The sequence below is a fragment of the Narcine bancroftii genome, chromosome 6 (assembly GCF_036971445.1).
Source record: "Narcine bancroftii isolate sNarBan1 chromosome 6, sNarBan1.hap1, whole genome shotgun sequence".
Lineage (NCBI taxonomy): Eukaryota > Metazoa > Chordata > Chondrichthyes > Torpediniformes > Narcinidae > Narcine > Narcine bancroftii.
In genome coordinates, this window is record NC_091474.1 from 186,233,522 (window position 1) to 186,255,344 (window position 21,823).

The following is a 21,823-nucleotide window of genomic DNA, read 5'->3' on the forward strand; positions in this document are numbered from 1 at the left end:
AATCATGCTACCTGATTATGACTTCGAAATTAAATACCTGCTGACCACAAGCTGATGCATTGTCACAACTCATTAGTGAGCAGGAAGATATTCTTGTCGCAGAACTCTCTATCGAGGCAGAGGTCAGCCAGTTATTCAAAGATGTTACTAACTCACTGCAGGTCACAGCAGAAGGAGGCAGACAAACAACAAGCAAAGATGTCCTCCTATAAGATATAATGAGTTATCATTGTTTGGGGTGGCCAAAAACCTGTTCACGAATGGAAATCCAGCCATTCTTCAAAAGATGAGAATCGTTGGCAATCACTAATGTCCGTCTTTTGTTTGCTGTGATTCCTAAAGTTCTGCAATCTACAATCCTCAAACAGTTTTGCAGTGGACATCCTGGAATGAATCGAGGGAAAGCACTTGCATGAAGCTATGTTTATTGGCCTTTGATGGATGACCAGATTGAACAACCGACACGGGCATGTACTGATGTGCCTTGGCTGCGTAATTCTCTGTTAAAACTAATTGATATTCCTGGCCTCAACCAAGTGGGCCATGGAATCGTCTTCATATTAACTATGCAGGACCAATTAATGAGGTATAATACTTAATCGTAGTGGATGCATTCTCCAAATGGTCTGAGATCATCAAAGTAACCCGACCAACTGCATCGGCTACAATCATGGTACTCAGGTCCATATTCAATTGCTTTGGTTCTCCTGTAACATTAATTTCAGACAATGGGACACAATTAATTGCAACCGGCTTTGATTTTTTTTTGCAAGGAATATGGCATCATGCATATGATCATCCTCAGTCCAATAATCAACAGAATGTTTTATGGATTACTTCAAATGAGCTCTGAACAAGGCCAAGGGGGAGGGTCCAATAGAAGAGATCCTGCAGACATTCTAGTTAAATTACAGATCACTCCAAACCCACAAACTCTAGGAGGCACTTCACCTGGTGAAAACCTCTTTGGTAGGAAAATATGAGAACCATACGATGTCCTATTTCCACAAGGACCAGAATCTGGACCTAGAGATTATAATATGGAACATCAGTACAATCGCCGGCATGGATCCAAAGAAAGCACGTTTCATGATGGTCAAAGTGTGTTGATGTGGAAATGCAGAGATACGTCAGATGTATGGTAGTTGGGGAGAAACCTAAGAAAAATTGGAGATGTTCTCTACCATGTACAAGTTGGGCCAGACATGTCAACCAGATGTGACCAACAGAATGCAACCTCGCTGAAACAACACCTGCACAACTCAGCCTGGATGCCCTGTTGGATACATTTGAACTTCAGAAACCATTGAACCACCAACCATAGCCATCACATGGAAATGAGCCTATACCCTCTACATCATGAAACCCTTAAGAAGTCTCAAAGAGTTTGGAGACAAATAAATCCCTTCTAGTGGACCCTAGACTAAACTCATATGAGTAACCAGCTCAAAAGGGGAAGTGCTAGGACGCCCTAAACAGAGCGACCCCACCGTTGCCAGGAGTGGGTGTTACTGGTTCTTGGGACTTGAGCCATCAATCAACTAATTCAGTCACATGTGTGTGAATAGGTCATAAGAGTTCCGTCAGGACCAAGGGCATTGTAAATACTATAAATAGTTTTCTAACTGTAAATAAAAGGGTTCATTCTTTGGATTTGGGGGGAAAAAACACTGGTGTTGGCTGTTTCTCTCTGAGTCTATCAAGGTGGAAGCTTGTATTCCACACATATGCACATTTACAACAGATCTCCCCCATTTTGTGAGGCTTCACTCATACTTGACCACTCTGATCCTCTAGGGGACCAATTTTGTCCCTTGTTAACTTCTCAATATACGTAGACCACATTATCTGCCAGAGCACTCTCATGCCTTCTTTTTGCCTTCCTGATTTCCTTTTTAGTATTCTCTTACATTTTCCATACTCTTCAAGAACCCCATTTGCTCCTTGTTGCCTATACTGGTTATACACCTCTCTCCTCTTAATCATATTTCCAATATCCTTTGAGAACCAAGGTTCCCTAGGCCTGTTAATTTTGCCTTTAATCCTGGTAGGAACATGCAAAGTCTGCATCCTCATTATTTTTCCTTTGAAAGCCTACCACTTGCCGGACACATCCTTGCCAGAAAACAGCTTATTCCAATCGACTCTTCTGAGGTCCTTTCTCTTTTCCACAAAATTGGCCTTTCTCCAATTTAGAACCTCAACTCAAGGACTAGACCTACCCTTATCCACACATGACTTGAAACTAATGACATTATGGTCACTAGACCCAAAATGCTCACCCATACAGGCTTCTGCCACCTGACCTGCCAGGTTCCCTAATAGGAGATCAAGATTGCATCCTTTCTCTTATTGATTTAGAAAACTTTCCTGAACACATCTGACGAACTCCAAGCCATCCAGTCCTTTTACAGTATGCAGAAAGATAAAATCTCCTACTACCATAACTTTCTGTTTCTTACAATATCTCCCGAAAGATATGTGCTTCCAATTCTCTCAGACTATTGGGCGATGTATAATACAAGCTATTAGTGTTCTCATGCCTTTCGTGAGTGTAAAGGTTTTTTAGGGATTTATAGGAAAGGTACTGAACATAAAGTTTCCCTATATGCGAATGAGCTTTTGCTTTCTATATCTAATCCAGAGCTTTCTTTACCATTTGTATTATCCATGCTATTTCAATTTAGTCAATTTTCAGAGTATAAGCTGAATTTGCATAAAAGTGAACTTTTACCCTTAAATGCGCACATACCAAGGTATTTTAACTTTCCTTTTAAGATTGTGAGAGATCAACTTACTTATCTTGGTATTAAAATTACAAAGAGCTATCAACATTTTTTTTAAGGATAATGTTTCTACTTAAACAGGTTAAATTATCCTAAACAAGATGGTCACCTTTATCAACTTCTATGATTGGTCATATTAACTTTATTAAAATGAACATCGAGTTGACCATACCACATGGGATTAAAGGCAAAATTAACAGGCCTAGGGAACCTTGGTTCTCAAGGGATAATGGAGATATGATTAAGCGGAGGGAGGTGTATAACCAGTATAGGCAACAAGGAGCAAATGAGGTTCTTGAAGAGTATGGAAAATGTAAGAGAATACTAAAAAGGAAATCAGGAAGGCAAAAAGAATTTTACGAAGAATATTTCCATTCTGGCAATTCTTGCGTATTCTCTATCCTTATCTTTATATAAATTAATTGACAACTTGATCATTAAACACAGTTTGAGAATATGAGCAAAATTTAAAAGGTTCTTTTGTATTTCAGAGTTTCTCCCTTACTAGACCGATTATATTTAATTATCTTTTTCAACCTTCTTTGCAAGATGCAGCTTTTAATGAGTGGCATAGTTTGGGTATTAAATGTTTTAAAGACCTTTTTATTGACAATAATTTTGCACCTTTGAACAATTGGTTGTAAAATTTAACTCATCTAAAGCTCATTTTTTTTAGAAATTTACAAATCAGGTATTTTGTTCAATGTCAGATTCCTAATTTTCCTGGAATTGCCGAGGTGAATGTTCTTGATATGTTCTGAACTACAACCTCCCGATAAAGACTTAATATCTCTTATTTGTGACAAATTGGCTGATGAAAGGCAAGCCTCATTCATTAAAATCAAGAACGCCTGGGAACAAGATTTGAACGTTTGTCCATGAGGTTTGGAATTCTATTTTTAAACTGATAAACACTACATCCCTTTATGCACAGCATTGTCTGCTGCAATTCAAATTAGTTCACAGAGCTCATATGTCTAAAGTTAAATCTCATTTTTATTTGGACATCAATTTCCAATATGACAAATGTAAAATAGGTTATGCCTCTTTAATTCACATGTTCTGGCCCTGCTCTTTTTCAAACATTATCAGTAATTCTCAATTTAACCCTTCACTGGCTCTTTTTGAAACACTTTCAAGATGACGGTATTTTACTAACTTTAATTCAGTGTCGCATTCTTTGTTGATGGCCAGTCATGCAATTCTGATTTAATGGAAAGGTAGTACTGCAGCACCTGATAGCCTGAAATATGTCTGGGATTGTCTGATCTCAGAAGCTAAGCAGGCATAGGACTTGGGAGGGGAGATCGCCTGGGAACACCAGATGCTATAGGTGGCTGGGAGGACCGCTGGACAGTGGTGACTTTCTGCCTTACAGTAGACAAAAATTAATATGTTACATTCTAAATGTAGTATTATGTGACAATAATGGAAACGTTACCATTTTACCAACGGCTAAGGGATATTATGTCTTGTTTAAATCTGGAAAAAGTTAGATATGCTATCACTGATTCAAGTATTAAAATTCAAATGATACGGGCCTCGTTCATGGACCCTACTATGATAACATTAAGAGTTAGTGTTGGTTTGGAATTTTGGCATTGTGCTGTCCCTCTCCAAGATTGTGCCACTTGGATTTTTGAATGTTAATCCTCAAACTTGCCTCAGGGAAGAGGTTCAGAATTTTTTTTTTCTTTTCTTATCTTATCAACATTGTGCTTCTGAATTGGACATATGATCATTTTGCAATTTCCTTTCTTAGTCCTGTAGCACATTTCATAATTGTATTGTTCAATTTTTTTATTGTAAAAAATATCAATAAAAATATTTTAAAAAGAAATAAGTAAACTGAGTAAAATAGATCAATTAATTTCCAATTAGCATAGGAGCAGTACTTTTCTGTCAAGTGCCAATATTGATCCATATTCCACGTGTTCCTCCATTCATGTGAAACTGCATTTCTTCTGTAACTGCTACTTATTGTTTAAATGCCTTTGATTTTCAGGAATTGCTGATGCTTTTAATCTCACAACTACCATCAGAACCACAAATTTAAAATAACTCACTGCTTTGCACAGTGAAATGTGCAGTGAATCCTGTAATAATTGGACATCCCTAAAACGGGAGTCTGAAATGAAAAACCCAAAAATCTCAAAGAAGTTGAACCCTGAAGGCATACAAATCCTCATCAATTCCAAACTTTCAATTGCATTTACAGTACTTGCAAACTCAAATGTGCAGGAAATGTGAAGTAGCCAAGAGTGAAGTAATGGCTTTTGTGCTCTAGAGATTATTTGACACACTGGAAAGGAAGTGCCTCTGGCAGAGAAAAAGACCCCAAGGAAAGCTGAGATGGCAAATGGGACCAACTGAGGAAGGGATAGGTTGATGGAAAGGTCTGTTGGTAAAAGGGATATCTGGTATTTGGGAAGAAAATGTTCCCTCTGCATACCAACAGTCCCCTCTTTAATTGCTCTCAAGTGTCTTGATTCTCAGAACTTCTTGCACAAAAATAGTTGGCAGAAATCCACAAGAAAAAGAGTCAGGGATATGGATCTTAACTGTCTTTAAGTTATGACTATAATGAGTTAGGAACCATGACATGAACTATGCAATTTGGGTTCTCTATTTGACTAGAGTGTGAAATGTTGAATTAATCGAGACTCTGGACCTTGAGCAAACAAAACTGTTTATTCCTGTCTTTACTGCAGACTGATGCAGGAAGCTCCAAGAAATAATATTGGACTCCAGGGAGTAGTTGGCAACCTAATATTGTACTTAAAACAGAAGCAGCCTTATAACCCATTGTTAATTAACTGGTAATGTTTGCAGAAAATACAGGACCTATTTCACACGATCCCAGCACCAGATATGTCTGCAGTCAGAGAAGTTATGCCTCTCCACCAGTAAATCAAATACAAATCAACTGCAAACAGCCCACACATGCAAATCTAATTCTCCAAACTCATTAATTTCCTGTAAACTCCTTGAGCAGCGGTCTAATTGGTATTAATCAATTTGGTTAGAATCTGCAGACAGTCCAACCCTATAGTGGCTACCATACTCTGTGTAGGCTATGAATATAGGAGACATCGGAGTGAGCAAGTTATTTCAAAAGCAGGCATAGACTCTGGGGATGTGATCAACTTGGAACTAACAAAAAAATTAACCAAAATCACTCAAAAAACTATGGTGACAATTTTAAAAGGAAGAATACTGTTGCGACCTTATAATTTACAGGTTTCATTATATGTGCCTGGTCCAATTTTTGACTTTTATCAACTCAGGTTAAAGTTACCCCCGCAGACAACGCGGGTACGACACAAAATTGTGAAAAAGGTTTTGTCATGTTATAGTTTGGAGTTCCTTTAGTTCTTCTAAAGTTTATTTCGCATTCACACAATTGTATTCTTACTTCGTATTCCTCCTTGAAGCCATAGCCCTCTGATGTTTTCATCAAGTTGATATGCTGCAATAAGTCTGCAACACGTATGGCAGGGTGGAGTTGGCCTGTCTGGTATGGAGACTCTGTGGGCTCCCCGTGATAACGAGGAACATCCAATAACCTGCTTGATTCTGCTGACACTGTGTGGTTTTCATCTAGGAAAAGAAAGGAAAGAATAATCTATTCAGTGTTCAATTTCTCCCCATTTCTGACAAAGGATTTTACAGCAACCTTCAGCATAATCTTACACTTGCCCTGCTGCCAAGGATGTGTGTTGATCACTAGAAAAGATATTGAAGTTGTTTGCACACATTTATCTTGAAATCTACCAGCCTTATAATTCAAAGATAGCCTTATGTTCTTACAGGACAACGCAAACCAGCTCTTTTCAGTTTTTGGATTTGGACAGTTATCTCCTAACCACTCAAGAAAACAAAGCTCCCTGCCACAATGCAGCACTCCATTGCTGGGAAAGAGGGGACGGTGGGGGAGTTGGAACTGCTAAAACAGTACACATCCTTTAGCCTTCAATAACAACGTGTACCCAGATGGTCACAGACCCGCAGTCTTCCAAACATTCATAAAGATAACATTTGGAAACGTACTCTCGGCTATATCTCATTAATTTCTATATTTCCTGCAATGCTTAACACATTATTTTCAAATACTCACCAGCAATGGGCACTTTGTGGAATAGAGCAGCATAAAAAAAAATACAAACTAAGGTGACATATATAGCTAAAAAGAACCAAATCAATACATGAATTGGTATTCTTATTTTAAATGTATGTTGTGCACATAAACAAAAAGTAAAACATAAGACATAGATTTTTGCGACCTGACTTATTTGAATCTTTTTTTAAAAATAGGCTAAATTAAAAACTAATTTATCTGGCTCAAACTGCCTTGCTCAATTTCAAAATAAAAAAAAAGAGATGCAGAAACGAAGAATAATGCTCCCTCACAAACACGGGGCATGATCACATATAAACATAATCAAAAGCAGGAAGTGTTGGGAACACTCAAAGGGGAGGAAGTATCTGCAGAGAAAGAATCAATCAACGTTTCCGGTTGATAACTTTTCACAATAATCCAGGAAGCTGATAGACCATCCAGAGATCTGTCGAGCTGATTGACTATTTCCAGCAGCATGTGATTTTGTTTCAGATCTCTAATATCTCCATTTCATTTGTACACATTAAAGACTCAGATGGTATTACTCTGCAACAATAACGTGTAAATAGTTTTCTATTATTTGATCGGATCTGTCATTTATATCTGTGGGATTATGTTTCTTTTCCATCTTTTGTTTAGTTGCTGTTTTGCATTTTGTGTGATGAATGAACAAGGGTAATAATGGAACTTCAACTTAATATTTAGTAATGGCTAATGTATATAAAAACAACTAACAATTTTGCCATTTATGAAAAGATATTTACTGGACAACACACGCAGCATTATAAACCATGCATATATTATGTTTACAGTCCTACAAAATGGAGTCCAAAAATGTTAAGTCTGTAATAGCTCCTGAGAATTGTTCTCCAACCAAATACTCAAGAAAAATCATCAGTTCTCACACCAAGCAATTTCTTCAACTCCACTCAGTTCTATTCAGAACTCCTCCCTCAACTATTTTTCCCTATTATTTTAATGACTAAATGTGTACTGCTTCCTGCACCCACACAGAACTCAAAAATTTCACGTATTTTTTTGTGAATTTCTACTTGCTCTTCCCTTCCCGGAACGTCTCTCCACCTCAGGGGACAGACAGGTGAGCCACCAACACTCGTGACAATCGCACACTCCCAATTCTATCTCAATTATACTTCCTCCCTCTCTGCCTCTTCCATTCTCCCAGGTTCTCCTTCTCTGTCATACTTGCTCCAATAATGAGACTTTCCACACGTACCCTTCAATTGTGGCTTCTTTACTATTATTGACAGAGTTGTCAACTGTATCTTATCTATTTCCCACACCTTTACCATCAAACATTTCCTAGTGAACAAAGAGTCAGCTCCTTGTTCTCATTTTCCAGCTCAATGGCCTTCACTTTTATATGGAACATTCTTTGCAATTTCTGTTATGTTCAATCACATTCCACAATCTGACATATTCCTGACTTTCAGCATTCCAAAGGCACTGTCCCCATGACAACTCCCAAGTTCACTCTTCCAGTTCCATCATCTACTCCCTTTCTCACTGCACATTTCCAAGCAACCTTTTATCAGGCTGCTGTCTTTTCAAACGATGCTCTGAAGAATCCACGCCAAGGTCAGAGTGGACATAGGAAGGACACCAAAAAGGTTTTCTTCTGAGAGGTGACAATGATTGCAATGTAGACCAGCCATTCTCAACCTTTGCTTGGCTATGGACCCTTAGGATTCTGCTCAAAGTTTATGGAGCCTCTTCCCTGTGAAGCAGTCAGGATTAGTTGTTTTCACCCTTCTGGCAGGAATTAAGATTTTTTTTAAAGAACAAATTACAGGAGTCCAATTTCCACAAAATCCAGACTTATTTTTATTAGGTCATATTATAGGGATAAGACTGAAATTGAAATTAACTAAATACCAGATAGAATTTGTTAAAATTGCATTAGCAGTGGTCAGAAAATGTATCGTAGTTGCTGGAAATCTGATTCACACCCAGGTTTGGAACGATGGAATGGGAAACTTACAGTTGTGTTTCTCTCGAGAAAATGACGTACAATTTTAAGACAAAATGATATATTTTTACAAATTTGGCACCTGTATCTAACAAAACATAGGATTCAATTTAATTTTTTTTTTAGATATCTAAATGTTCTTCTTAGCCTTTAAGACCTGCGTGGAACCCCATTAATAAACTAGATATGAATTTTACACCAGATTGGTTTTAACACTTATACTTACTTTTATTTCTTTGTTTTCTTCTACTCTAACAGGTAACTATGTACTTTGTTTTCTTTCTCTTTTCTTGGGACTGTAGGGGGTGGGGTATTATCATCATGAGTTTGATGCTCAATATGTTATTACATCTGTATTTTGAAATATATTTGAATGTATGCTTGGTTAAAAAAATTTAAATACTCAAAAAAAAGTTGAGTTGGTTTCTTCCACACTTCTACCAATTACACAAAAAATATTTAAAAAATATTTTATTTCAGTCTCTGACTCTCCTTAAATGTGCTGTGGACCTGGGGGGGTGGTGGGGGGGGGGTTGCTGTATGTCCCCCGTTGAGAATGGCTGCTATGGACCACCTGGCTGGACCAGATTCTGTGGGCAAGTGGGCAAGCTTCTGAAATTGGGTCCATTGAAGCTTTGAGAAACTCAAGTCAAGACCTAATGATCTGCAACTAGAAAACCCACGTACATTTACAATACTTAAGGCAATGCACATTTTGATTGTTCTTTGCAAATCTGTAGGAAGACATAATCAGTTCCATCATAACAAAGTCATTCAGCAACTAGTGTAGTCAAAACAGTAATGCTTGTAAAAAAGCACCAGAGATGTTTCAGATAATGATTTCAGTTTTACACTAGACACCCTGCTTGCGGCCTATTTTCATCATAAAATATGCAGTGAATTACCCTCGTTGAATCTTCTTATGACAAATTAGCATAATTCTTTGTCCCCACAAGAAATAGATTCTTTACATTCTAACTATTGCAAGTGGTAGTCAGATGCTTCTTGAAAACAAAAGATGAAAAACTAAAAGGCATAACATTCTAACAAATGGAAACTCATTTACAATGTTCAGCAAAGAAAGCAGACTAAATCTAAAAGTATATCATTTTTAAATACTTCAGATACAAGATTCACATTATAGCTGTTTACTTTGCATCAGATTCATCTCAGATAACAATCCACCATTGGATTGTATACTCATCTATCCAGAGAGGCTCACGACTTTTGTAATTTTCAAGGAGATTTCAAGTATAATCTTTCAATTAATGTACCATATTTCCGCAAATTCCTTCAAAAATATGGCTTTTCTGGGTGCTCGTGGTGTCAGCATCGCTGGATGCTGGAAAATGTAGTTTTACAAATCAGCCTTATCAAAACCTTGTTACGTGAAGCACATTTGAATCATGATACCAAATTTGTGTCAATCTATAGGCAGAAAGGGATAAAAGATTGGAACAAAATCCGCCATAGCATTTTGAAATAATCAGCTGTTCAAATCGAATGTAAAATTTCAGAGACTAAAGGCAAGGTTATCCAGAAACATACATAGTAAATAAACAGAAATGCTGGAGAAACTCAGCATGTCCCGCAGTGGCCATAAGAACCAACGTTTCGGGACTGAGCCCTTCATCAAACAGGGAGGAGCCTGAATAAAAGGGTGGGGCAAGTAGGGAAAAAGGGACGGGGGTGGAGCACAAGCCAACAGCAAAGAGTCTGGAGGAAAACATGGATAGAGGGGCAGGAGAGAAAAGGTAAGAATTGATTTGATTGGGCAAGGGGGAAGCTTTGTGAATGCAAAGCTGGAAGAAAGGGGTGGGGGGGAGAGAGAGTGGGGGGGGAGAGAGAAGAGGTATGGAGCAAGAGGAAAAGAGACCAGAATAAGGAAGGAGAGATGGAAGGGGTGGGGGACCTAACAGAAACCAGAGGTCAATGTTAATATCATCTTGTTAGAGGGTCCCCAGATGGAACATGAGGTGTTGTCCCTCTAATTTGCAGGTGGTCTCACTTTGGCATGGGAGCACCAGTTTCACCTCTTCCCATTCTCCAGGACACCCCAGTAATTGGAGTTCAGAAATTGGAGGTGTAGAGAGACTTGGGAGTCCTCATGTATGGTCGAGGCTTCATAAGGAATTGGTCAGACTGCACTTGGAGTATTGTGAGCAGTTTTGGGCTCCTTATCCAAGGAAGAATGGGTTGGCATTGGCAAAGGTCCAGAGGAGGCTCATGAGAATGATCCCTGGAATAAAAGGTTTATCCAATAAAGAGTGTTTGGCTCTGACATTGTAATTGCTGGAATTGAGAAGAATAGTGGGGGGGGGGGGGGGAATGTGGAAAGAGAATCTAATTGAAACCTATCAAATACTGAAAGACCTGGATAGAGTGGACATGGAAGATCAGAGGGAACAACCTCAGAATACAAAAAAATGTCTCTTTAGAACAGAGATGAGGAGGAATTTCTTTACCCACAGGGTGGTGAATCTGGAATTATTGCTGTGGATGGCTATGAAGTCCAAATCATTGGGTATATTCATGATGAAGGTGGATAGGTGTTTGATTAGGAAGGGAATCAAAGTTTCAGGCAGAAGTCAGGAGATTAGGGCAGACAAGAAAAGTAAATCACCCATGATGGAATGGTATGTCATATTTGAATGGGTCAAATGGACGATTTCTGTTCCTATGTCTAATGGTCTGAGACGATGGAGAGAAAGAATGGTTGACATGGTGGCTAGAACCCTTTGTCAGTCCTGATGAAGCATTCTACTTGTTAGGGTGACCACTGTTTTTGTGAGCTGCAACATTTCACATGACTTCTGTTATTGGGTCGATCAAAAGCATGTTGAGGTGGTCATTGCAATAATCATGTTTTTGTGGACCAAATCCATAGGTCAGAGTTAGAGAATTACAAACTTGAGACAGGGATTTGGGTGATGCTTTGAAGATTGAACGGTCTTGGTGGTGATTCAGAAATTTGGTGACAAAGAAGCCACAGTGGAAGATACAATGCCTGACCTGAGGGTACGAAAGGTTTAGTTCAGTCTTGAACAGGTGATGATGATTAAGGAGAGAAGTGGAAGCCAAAAATTATGGCTTCTGCTCGATTTCTGCCACTTTCTAGTTCAACCACTGTGCATTGGAGAAAAACTAAGCATGTTTCTGTTAACCCCTTTCTTGCGGTCTCTTTCATTTCTTCCCCCTCGTCTCCTTCTGTCTAGCTCCCCACCCTATTCTCCTCATTCTCCTATCAGAGAGCTTTCTTTCTCAGCTCTCTACTCATCACCTGTCAGCTTATTTCTTTGCTACACTCCTAGCTGCATAACCTTTTAAATACTCAAAAAAATGTTGAGTTGGTTTCTTCCACACTTCTACCAATTACACAAACCAACTTTGTTAGCCTGTGTTACAGAAACCAACTTGTTAGCCTGTGTTTCTCTCCCTTCTACTCCACCTTCACTCGCACACCACCTTTTCATTCAGATCCCTGCCTGATTTTCGGCATCCCTAAATAAAGGCTCAAACTCAAAACATCAAATTCCTTTTGATTCCTATGAATGTTTTGTGATGTGCTGAGTCTCTCCAGCAGCTCACTGTTTATTCAAAATTCAATCATCTGCAGTTTTGTGTTTCTACCAACTTAAACTTTGTTGCTGGGACAATGGTGATTGACAAGAAGCTCGTACTAAATATGGTGATGCAAGCATAACCATCTACAAGACAAGTGACCACAAAAGCCCGCAGATGCTGTGATTGTTGTTAAAAATGCATAAATCCTGGACGAACTCAGTCAGTCTTGCAGCGTCCAAAGGAGGTAAAGATGCATAATCTTGAAGAAGGGCTCAGACCCAAATAGTTGGTTATATATCTTTACCTCCTCTGGACGCTGCAAGACCTGCTGAGTTCCTCCAACATTTTTATGTTTTCTTCTTCATGACCACATTTACTCTACACCCCTCTTCTAGGTTCTTACTCCAAAATGTAAGGTCTGATGATGAATGGAAAGAGAGACTGCAACTACGACCAGGAACCATATTTCCTTAGAGAACACCATCTTAATAAAAAAGTTCACTGTCCACTGGTTGCTCTTGACAGAATGCCACAAACAATCAGAGCTAAGCACATAACATTTAAATTCAAGAGATGTTTTTCATCACCTCTGTTGAATAAGAGAAGAGTCTCTGTGTCTTTCAAAGGCAACTTCCCATTCTTTCTACAAATCAAAATGTAATGCAGAGCCACAGGTTGTATAAACAAAGACTTGCTTCTCATGGGAATGCTAAACAGTTCCTTGAGCATCAAAATCAAGTGTTCCCCTGTGCATCTGTAGTTATTCACATAGGGAAGGGCTGGAGGTTGGAGCAGGGGTTGGGGATGTTGAATTAAAGGCAGAACACAAATGTCATCTGTTGAACTGGAAATTTTCCTCCATCCCAAGACTCACCCTTCTCTAGTGAAGCTGAAATGCAAATATATCTGCAATGTTAATTCCAGGTTGACGTTGGATATTATCGAGTCAAAGCATGTTGTGTGTTTCACAGTTTGGCAGAGACTTCACATTATCACGGAATAAGTTGTGTTGACTCTGTAAAGTGCACACTAATGTGGACAGTAGTGTCTGTAAAGATCACTTCATTGAATCGGAAAAACTAAGTGCAATCATCTATCTCTTTGGCTTGGCTTCGTGGACGAAGATTTATGGAGGGGGTAAAAGTCCACGTCAGCTGCAGGCTCGTTTGTGGCTGACAAGTCCGGAAGTGGAAAATGTACAAGTGCCAATGAAAGATTGAAAGCCCTGCTTTTTTAAAAAATAAAACCCAAAAGAGGAATGGTAATATATCTCTTTGAAGTCCTATTCAGATTGCTATTTTTCTGTTTATTCCATCTTCATTCCTGAGCTGGATGAGAAAATAGTTTTTTTAACCACATTATTGGATACCTATATTATTCTAAAATGCAACCACCAAGTTTAATCTCTCTCGAACAAGATGCATTTGTACAAATAAAGCAACGTGATTGATATCTGCATATACACTTCTTTTGCTCGTTTCACTCCCTTGATAATCAAAACTTGATTTCCTGCTTTAAAAAAAATCTCTCCTTCACTCCATTAAGCATACACCCACGAACAGTATGTTTATATAGCTATTAAGCATGCAAAATACACAAAGGCATGCAACAATTGCGGATGTAGTGCTTGGTCCTCACCTAACACGGCAGTCGGTACAAGTGGATCATTAGGCACTGTAGGAAAACAAATCTCATGAAGAACACATTTACATAAATTAATTTTAAAAGTAAAAACAGCATATTACTTCAAATTCCACAAATTCAGGAAGGAAAGAAAAATCACCAGCATTTTACTCATTCAAAATAACTACAGAAACAAGAAATATATTTCATCAGTGGACCATATACAGATTCATTATTTGCCTGTATCCTGATTAAAACAAAAAAAAAATGTGCAATCAAAAAATGGAGACGTTTATTGAGACTAAGACAGATGTCCAATTTTCTGGATGATGTAGAAACTAGACAGGTACTTATTACCAGATGAATTAGCCAAAAAATTACTACAGCTGCAATATCATAATCAACTAACAGCATTAGTTTTAATTCTTTTAAATTGTTTAATAGAAACAAGAAAAACAAAAGCTTTAGATGTAATTTAATATTTTCCTGTTTTTATTAAATAGAAAATATTTCATGGAGTGATTTGTTTCTTAAATTATATAAAATTTTGGAGATCAGGTCGCACTAAAATAAATCTGTGAAATAACTTCATCCCATGGCACCCCTACAATTTAGAAATCATTAATTGTATTAACATTTCTAATCACGCTTGCTGAATATCTAGAAATGGGGAGCATGTCAGAAAATGCAATCATTATTCTGAATACTAACCCAACCTCTCCCCTTGACCATGGGACAGAAAACATCCTGACAGAGGCAGGGAAATATGTGCTGATCTAATAATAATATGCTAAAATAGATATTCCATTCTTAGATCAGTTTTGCCATTATCGGGAAAACTGTAAAACATTGACATAATACTTCATTGAACAAAAGAGCAGCGCACCAGAGCCATCATAATTAATTGCTTTTCATTAATTCTTCTTTGGCTTGGCTTCGCGGACGAAGATTTATGGAGGGGGTAAAAAGTCCACGTCAGCTGCAGGCTCGTTTGGGGCTGACAAGTCCGATGCGGGACAGGCAGACACGATTGCAGCGGTTGCAGGGGAAAATTGGTTGGTTGGGGTTGGGTGTTGGGTTTTTCCTCCTTTGCCTTTTGTCAGTGAGGTGGGCTCTGCGGTCTTCTTCAATTAATTCTTCTTTCATTAATTACATAAACATAAAATGACACTTTCTTCAGATACATTCTATTCTTCCCAATTATGTAGTGAAGATAAATGATGGTCTCTGTGTTAGCCTTTATGATTACAGAAAATTCAACATATTTCCTGTTTTATTGATTCTTTCACATATATTTTACTACTGAACCATTGAACCACAGACATTATAGCACAAATAAACAGGCTTTTGGTCCTTCTAGTCTGTGCCAAACTATTATTCTGCCTTGTCCTATCGACCTGCATCCAAACCATATTCCTCCATACCCCCTAATCTATGAACCTGTTCAAATTTCTCTTAAATGTTAATATTGAGCCCATATTCAACACTTCAGTTGGCAGCTCGTTCTAAACGTCCACCTCTCTCTATGTGAAGAAATTCCCCTATTCTTCCCCTGAAACTTCTCCCCTTTTCACCCTTAACCCATGTTCTCTGGTTTGTATCTCACCTAACCATTATGACTTGTTCATGACAATAACTCCTGATTCTAATAACCTTAGTGGAAAAAGCCTACTTGCATTTACTCTATCTATACCCTTAATAATTTTTTATACCTTCATCAAATCTTCTCTCATTCTTCTGCACATCCTGGAATAAAATTCTAACTAGTGTAACCTTCCCCTGAAACTCAGTCCCTGAAGACCCAGCAACATCCTAGTAAATCTTCTCTGCCCTCTTTCAATTTTATTGATAACTTTCCTGTCGTTAGGTGACCAAAACTGCATACGATACCCCAAATTTGGCCTCACCCATATCTTGTACAATATTACCATAACATCCCAACTCCTGTACTCAATACTTTGATTTAAGACCAATGTGCCAAGTGCCCTCTTTAAGACCCAAATGACTGAAATTTAAGCAAAAGAAAAGATATGGAATTTAAGCAAAAGATAAAAATAATAATCTTCCAATCATGAAAAGAACACTTCTATTTCAAATATTTCTGAAAACTTATTTAAAACATAATTTTAAAATGAGATAAGCGAGTTTTAGCTGATTTTTGTATCATACTTAATTTATTTTCATATTATTCAAGAATCTTCCCTTTTCTACAAAGATCCAAACAGCTGGAACAAACCAGCAGTTCAAATACTTTAAGCAGTTTGCAATTCTTTGTCTGGAATCCTTGCCATAGGTTTGGACCAATTGATTCTGTTTTCATTTGACATCTTGACTAGCATATTTTCTAAAACCTAGAAAGAGGTCAGTAATATGACTGCTATTTCTGTTCTCTCAAGTCAAGTAATCAGAGAAAAATGTAGCACTCCAAGTTTTGTTTTAGCTATGTTTTGCAACCTCAGATCTGGCATAAAACAATAAATTTCATGAAATATTCACAACAATAAATTCTGATTCTGTAGCCAACAGCAGCTACAGCCATTGTATTCCAATAAATTTCAATATATTTCTGAGTTGACTTTCATGAGCAATTAAACCTGACATCAGAATGGCCAATCACATGACAGTGTTGATAAAACACAAAATTCTTGTCCTTCAGTGGGTGCAATGATAAAATAACTTCATGCTTTTTGTAAATGAATGCAACAACTATTTTGTACACAACCAGATGTCAAAGGTAATCAATGTATAAAAAGCCTCTGGTGGTCTATAAAGTTGATGACTGATTTCATTATTAAGTGCCAAAAAATGTGGCTGAAAAATGGTAGGGCTGCCGGAGCTGCTGTCACGGCAGCGCTACTGCAGGTGTGGACCTGAGGAAGCAGAGTGGAGATGAAGGGTTCAACCGCCTGGTCTGAATGCCAATGGCTCTGTACAGGTTTTAAATAGCCTGTTAAAGGAGTTGACAGCGTTTTGGAAGTAAAAATCCTTCAACCACAGGTCTGCGCCCACAGAGGGGTTGTGGACTTTGAGGAGCAGTGGATTGCGCAGGACACCAGAAACAAGGAATACACCTCTTGTTGAAAAGGAGAAGCAGGTCCTACAGGATGGTGACCAGGACTGTGAACCAATGAGGGACTCAGCGGCCGAGGGACCCATGTAGGCTGCAGGCGACTTGAGGTCACGGGGACCTGCATGGACTATGGGTTGGTGGAGACTGGCTCGTAGGAACCAGGTATCAGAGCTGGAATTCGAGAGGAGGCTGAAGGCAAGAAGGGCTCTGAAGGGCTTCAGGCATTGAAGGCTTCACGATCGTGTTGGAGATTTGGATCTGGAGATTGGGTTGCTGACGGATCAAGTAGGAGTCTGCTCAGCTACAGATGTTGCGGGGACACTGGAGGTGAATCCCCAGATACTCTGTAACTCTGAAGAGACTCGTTTGCTTTGTTTCTCTCTTACTATTATGGGTGCCAGGTGAAACTAATGGTGACACTTTCTCTGCCTTAAGGCAGGCAGAGACAATTGTGTGTAATATTACATATTCTGTGCTATTGATAATAAAGGAATTATGAAAATTATCCATATGCAGACTTGTCAAATCCATAGAAATATGTGATCAAGAATAATAATATATGCATAGTAAACAGTGGGGGGGGGTTAAACATCTTAATTCACTGTCAGGCCACTAATACTAATGTTCCACACTATTTGAGACAAAGCAATCTAATTGATTGGTAACACACAATGTTAATTTTAATCATCTTCAGTGTACCAAAAGTCACCAATAATGATAACTTGATGCCCATGGTCATTCCTTCATTCTCAAAGGGTCCAAACACCACAATATATGTCTCAGCTCCCTGCGCAATCAGGTGAACAACAACAACGGAAATATTAAATCACCATTAGTCTGAGAAAATGTCTTTGCTTAATTTAGTGAAGATGCACGTTTGTGACACAGGGTTTATTCTTGTATAGTCAGAACAAATTTAACCACTTACACAGAGAACGATTCCCAACAGAAAAAAAACAGGTTTTATGAATAAGTCACATTTTTTGGCACTTGCATCAAATATCAAATATTGGTGAAGAAGGATTGAAGCAGTTTTTGCTGTGTTCTGATTTTTCAGATAGGTCATTCAACTAGGTGCTGTACCACTTCTTCAGGTGGCGCATCCGGTGGCCAGCACTGCGCTTTTAGCTGCCACCTGCAGTTTAAAGGGCCGCTTCCGCAGGTGCATTCTTGGTGGAGAATGCACCTGAAGAAGCCTAGTGAGATGATGTGAAAAGTCAGGAAGGGGTGAAGAACTCAATCAAGGCTGAATGCTGGGACCTCTGAAGATTGGACTGAATTTTCTTCCACAAAGTCCAAGGTTGATTTAGGGCCCTGGGCACCTCCACTGAAGCTGCCTGGAACATCAGAGATGTGCTCTCACAGGGATTTATTCTTGCTTGGCCACATGAAAATTTGGCTCCATTCTATTAAGCATGTGAACTGTAGCTTCATTTGGGCTGAAGTCCACAATCATAGTGGAGTAACACCGTGAATAGTGAAAACAATTGTGCTTATAATATTCATGTCACATGTATGTGTGTGCCCATTCTTCACAAGATTTCCATGGACAATCAATGAAATACCACATACAAATCCTGTTATTGCATTATATTATACCCCAAAGATGTGTAACTTTTGGTAGGGTGCACTTTCTAACCAGATCTTAACATTTAACAATGATTTTTTGAAAGAAAATTTATCTATCATGTGTTTTCAAAATAATGAACATTGTAACACTTACATCTCGGACTGAAGTTGTGTGAATCCATAAAGGTGATAGAAAGAGGCTCATCGGCATGTAGCGTGCTTTGATCAGCGTAGCTCCTGTCCATTGCATTCACCATGTGTGTCATCTCTTGCCGAGCATTTCCTGCTGCATCCTTGCGTTTCTTTGCAAGTTTGCTACAATCAGCAAAATGAGTGTCATCAAGTTGCTCAAGTTTTAAGCAGTTTAGATTTAACAATCAACATCCTATACTTGTGTGAAAATAGTGTCACATCTTTTATGGAGAATATGACACATTGAGTAACAAATGCCAGAAAAGTTCCCTTTCATTCAACTTTATAGCATTAAGGGCCAATCACTGCTTATATAACAATTATCAACATAATAATGTTACAATATGCACTAGTGAGAGCAAATCCATAGCTTGAAAAATACACATTGAAAGAGCTAATGAAACTAGAAACAGGAGGCTATTCAGCCTATTTCACTGGTCTGCCATTCAATCAGATCAGAGATTACCTCTGCTTCAATGTGCTACATTTTTAGAGATAAATTCCACTCAGCATTTTTCTTTGGTCTTGATAACAAGATGGGGAAAAAACATCTTGTAGAAATATACAAAGAGTATTTTGATATAATAATCAAGGTCGTGCTGTGCTTCTGAGAAGCCTTTAGAGAAGGGTAGATTGTGTCCAATTGGCAATTAATTTTATTTTGAAAGTCATGGATTTTAAACTTTGAAACTGCAAAGAGTTGAAGAAGCAATCATGCCTAATCCCTTTGTAATTCAACAGTCACATTTCTTCCAATGAAATAAATGGATATGCAAATTCAAGCTTCCATAATCATTCAAAATGAAGTTTAATGCGAGATTATGGACTACTATTGATCCAACCTCAATGTAAAAAAAATGCTGACTATCACTTCTGCAGATAATAAATAGTTCACAGCACTGGTTTTGAATTTACTTGATTTGATTTTATTAGGTACGAGCAGTAGAAAGTTTTACTTAAACTCCAGATGATTCCTGACTGTGTCCATCACTGATCTGATGAATGGAGCAAAATATTTGATTACAGTATAATATATGTGCATTTATAAGCAAGTTAACTCCCTTGGATAAGATGAGCCTACTGTGTTAATATACAGCTAACATTATTAATATGAATTGACAGGATTATTTCAGACAATGAATATGAATTATTTTGCAAATGTGAATAAAACATGAAATATGTTAGTACATTATATTCTTTCAATTTGGCTAGTTTCTTTTGTCAGTATCTGCCATCAATTAACCAACTTGTTTGCCATAACAAAAAAACTAAAATATACTCTTAACTAGAAAGACACGATAAATGATGTATTCAAGATCAATCAATATACATTGCTCAAAACATAAATTGTAGTTCCTCAATCTTTATCAATTTTGCTCTTCACATTTAGCATGCACTGGAACAACCGTTGTCAAGGGTAAAAGGCCAAAATTATAAGCTTTGACAAAAATTCCAATAGATAATTCAGCATTATTCTGTACGTGTCAAGATTTTCAATGAAAATTTAAATAAGTAATTTAATTAGTTGTTCAAACTCCTGACAGTCTCTGTAGGATTCCAGGGAACATGTGGCATCTTTCATGCACACTACTAGATTTTCAGCCAAGCACTTCCTGTGCATCCTCTCCCATGATAAAAGAAAAGCAATTTAGCATCTATTTGAGATTGAATAAGCTGCAGCCAGTTCTCATTACTTAACAAAACAAAACTCGTTTCAATGGAAAAAACGGAAGCACATACAAGCCAGTGGTGCAAGCAATCCAAGGGTGAGGAATGGGGATGAAAATAAACTGATGCAATAATGCCATGAATGTAATCATGCTTTGCTGAATTCATTCAATTAATATTTCATATTACAAATTTTTGAAACAAAGTGCATCATTATTTTTTGGCTTGTTAATTGGTCACCTTTTCAAATTTTTTTTAATTTGGGACAGGATTGCAATCCAAATTAATTATTGGTTAATATTCAAATGTTAGATTTTCAGAAGAAACAGTATTTATATTTACTTTTGGCCATTTTGAATAATTAGGTTTATGAGGCAAATGTTCTCTCTCATTAAATGTAAAACTGCCTCTAATACTTAATTACATAGAAATGCAGCTATGTTGTGGTGAATATTGTAAGTACAAGCCATGACAATCCATAGAGACCTTGCTGTCTCCTTTAAAGGCCATCAATCTGTCAAGGCAACTGTTTGGACTTGGGTGCCAGAGGCTTTTTGCAATAATATGTTCATAAAAAATAGTGTTGGTTAACTATAATAAATTGATCAACTTTCTTCGAGTGTTTTTTCCACTACCGAGATCCTGCAAATATTAGATGTTCTGGACAATAACATAAAATTAATTTAAACTAGTCTTCAGTGTTGATTTAATGCCCTTCATTCATACCAGTAAATCAACAATCTATTATGAAACTAGGAACATAAGAAGTAGAAGCAGAAGTAGGGCCAGTCAGCCCCTCATGCCTGCTCTTGTGCATAATAAGATTGTGGTTGATCTTTTATCTTCAAGCCTCTTCCCTGCACTAAGCCCACATCCTGTGAATCCCTGCTCGAATTTATTAAAACACTCTGCAAGATCCAATTTAAATTAAAACTACAAATCCAACATAAAAGGATTTTTTTTCTATTTTAAGTTTACCAATGGGTTCCTGGATTCATAACTGGATTATGTCAAAACTTATCATTTGCACCTAATACCACCCTTTACCTTAATATTACTTGCTTCTATTGTCTACTTACAGGTAATAAGAATAAGAATAGTAGCTCCTCCTGGCAAGCAAATCAGACAGTGAAGAAAGAATTATTGGTGAATAAAGTGTATAATCAACAAAGCAAATGCTAGCTGATTTAGATACTGGTAATCTTCTGTTAGCATTTTACTGCAAATCGTTCATGCAAAAA

General features: G+C 37.8%; 1 protein-coding gene across 8 annotated transcripts in view; it reads right to left on the reverse strand.

The window, feature by feature from the left end:
* Nucleotides 1–21,823, reverse strand: part of ptprk (protein tyrosine phosphatase receptor type K) — a 612,998-nt gene that overhangs the window by 58,870 nt on the left and 532,305 nt on the right. For 3 of the 8 annotated variants that reach the window (XM_069886979.1, XM_069886978.1, XM_069886985.1), the window contains exons 15-18: nt 21,662–21,691; nt 18,877–19,037; nt 14,099–14,134; nt 6,202–6,386 (exon numbers count right to left, since the gene is read on the reverse strand). In XM_069886979.1, coding sequence (XP_069743080.1) covers nt 6,202–6,386; nt 14,099–14,134; nt 18,877–19,037; nt 21,662–21,691 — 412 coding nt within the window. The remainder of the gene's footprint in view (nt 1–6,201; nt 6,387–14,098; nt 14,135–18,876; nt 19,038–21,661; nt 21,692–21,823) is intronic. The other 5 variants (XM_069886982.1, XM_069886981.1, XM_069886984.1 and 2 more) reach the window with 3 other exon arrangements.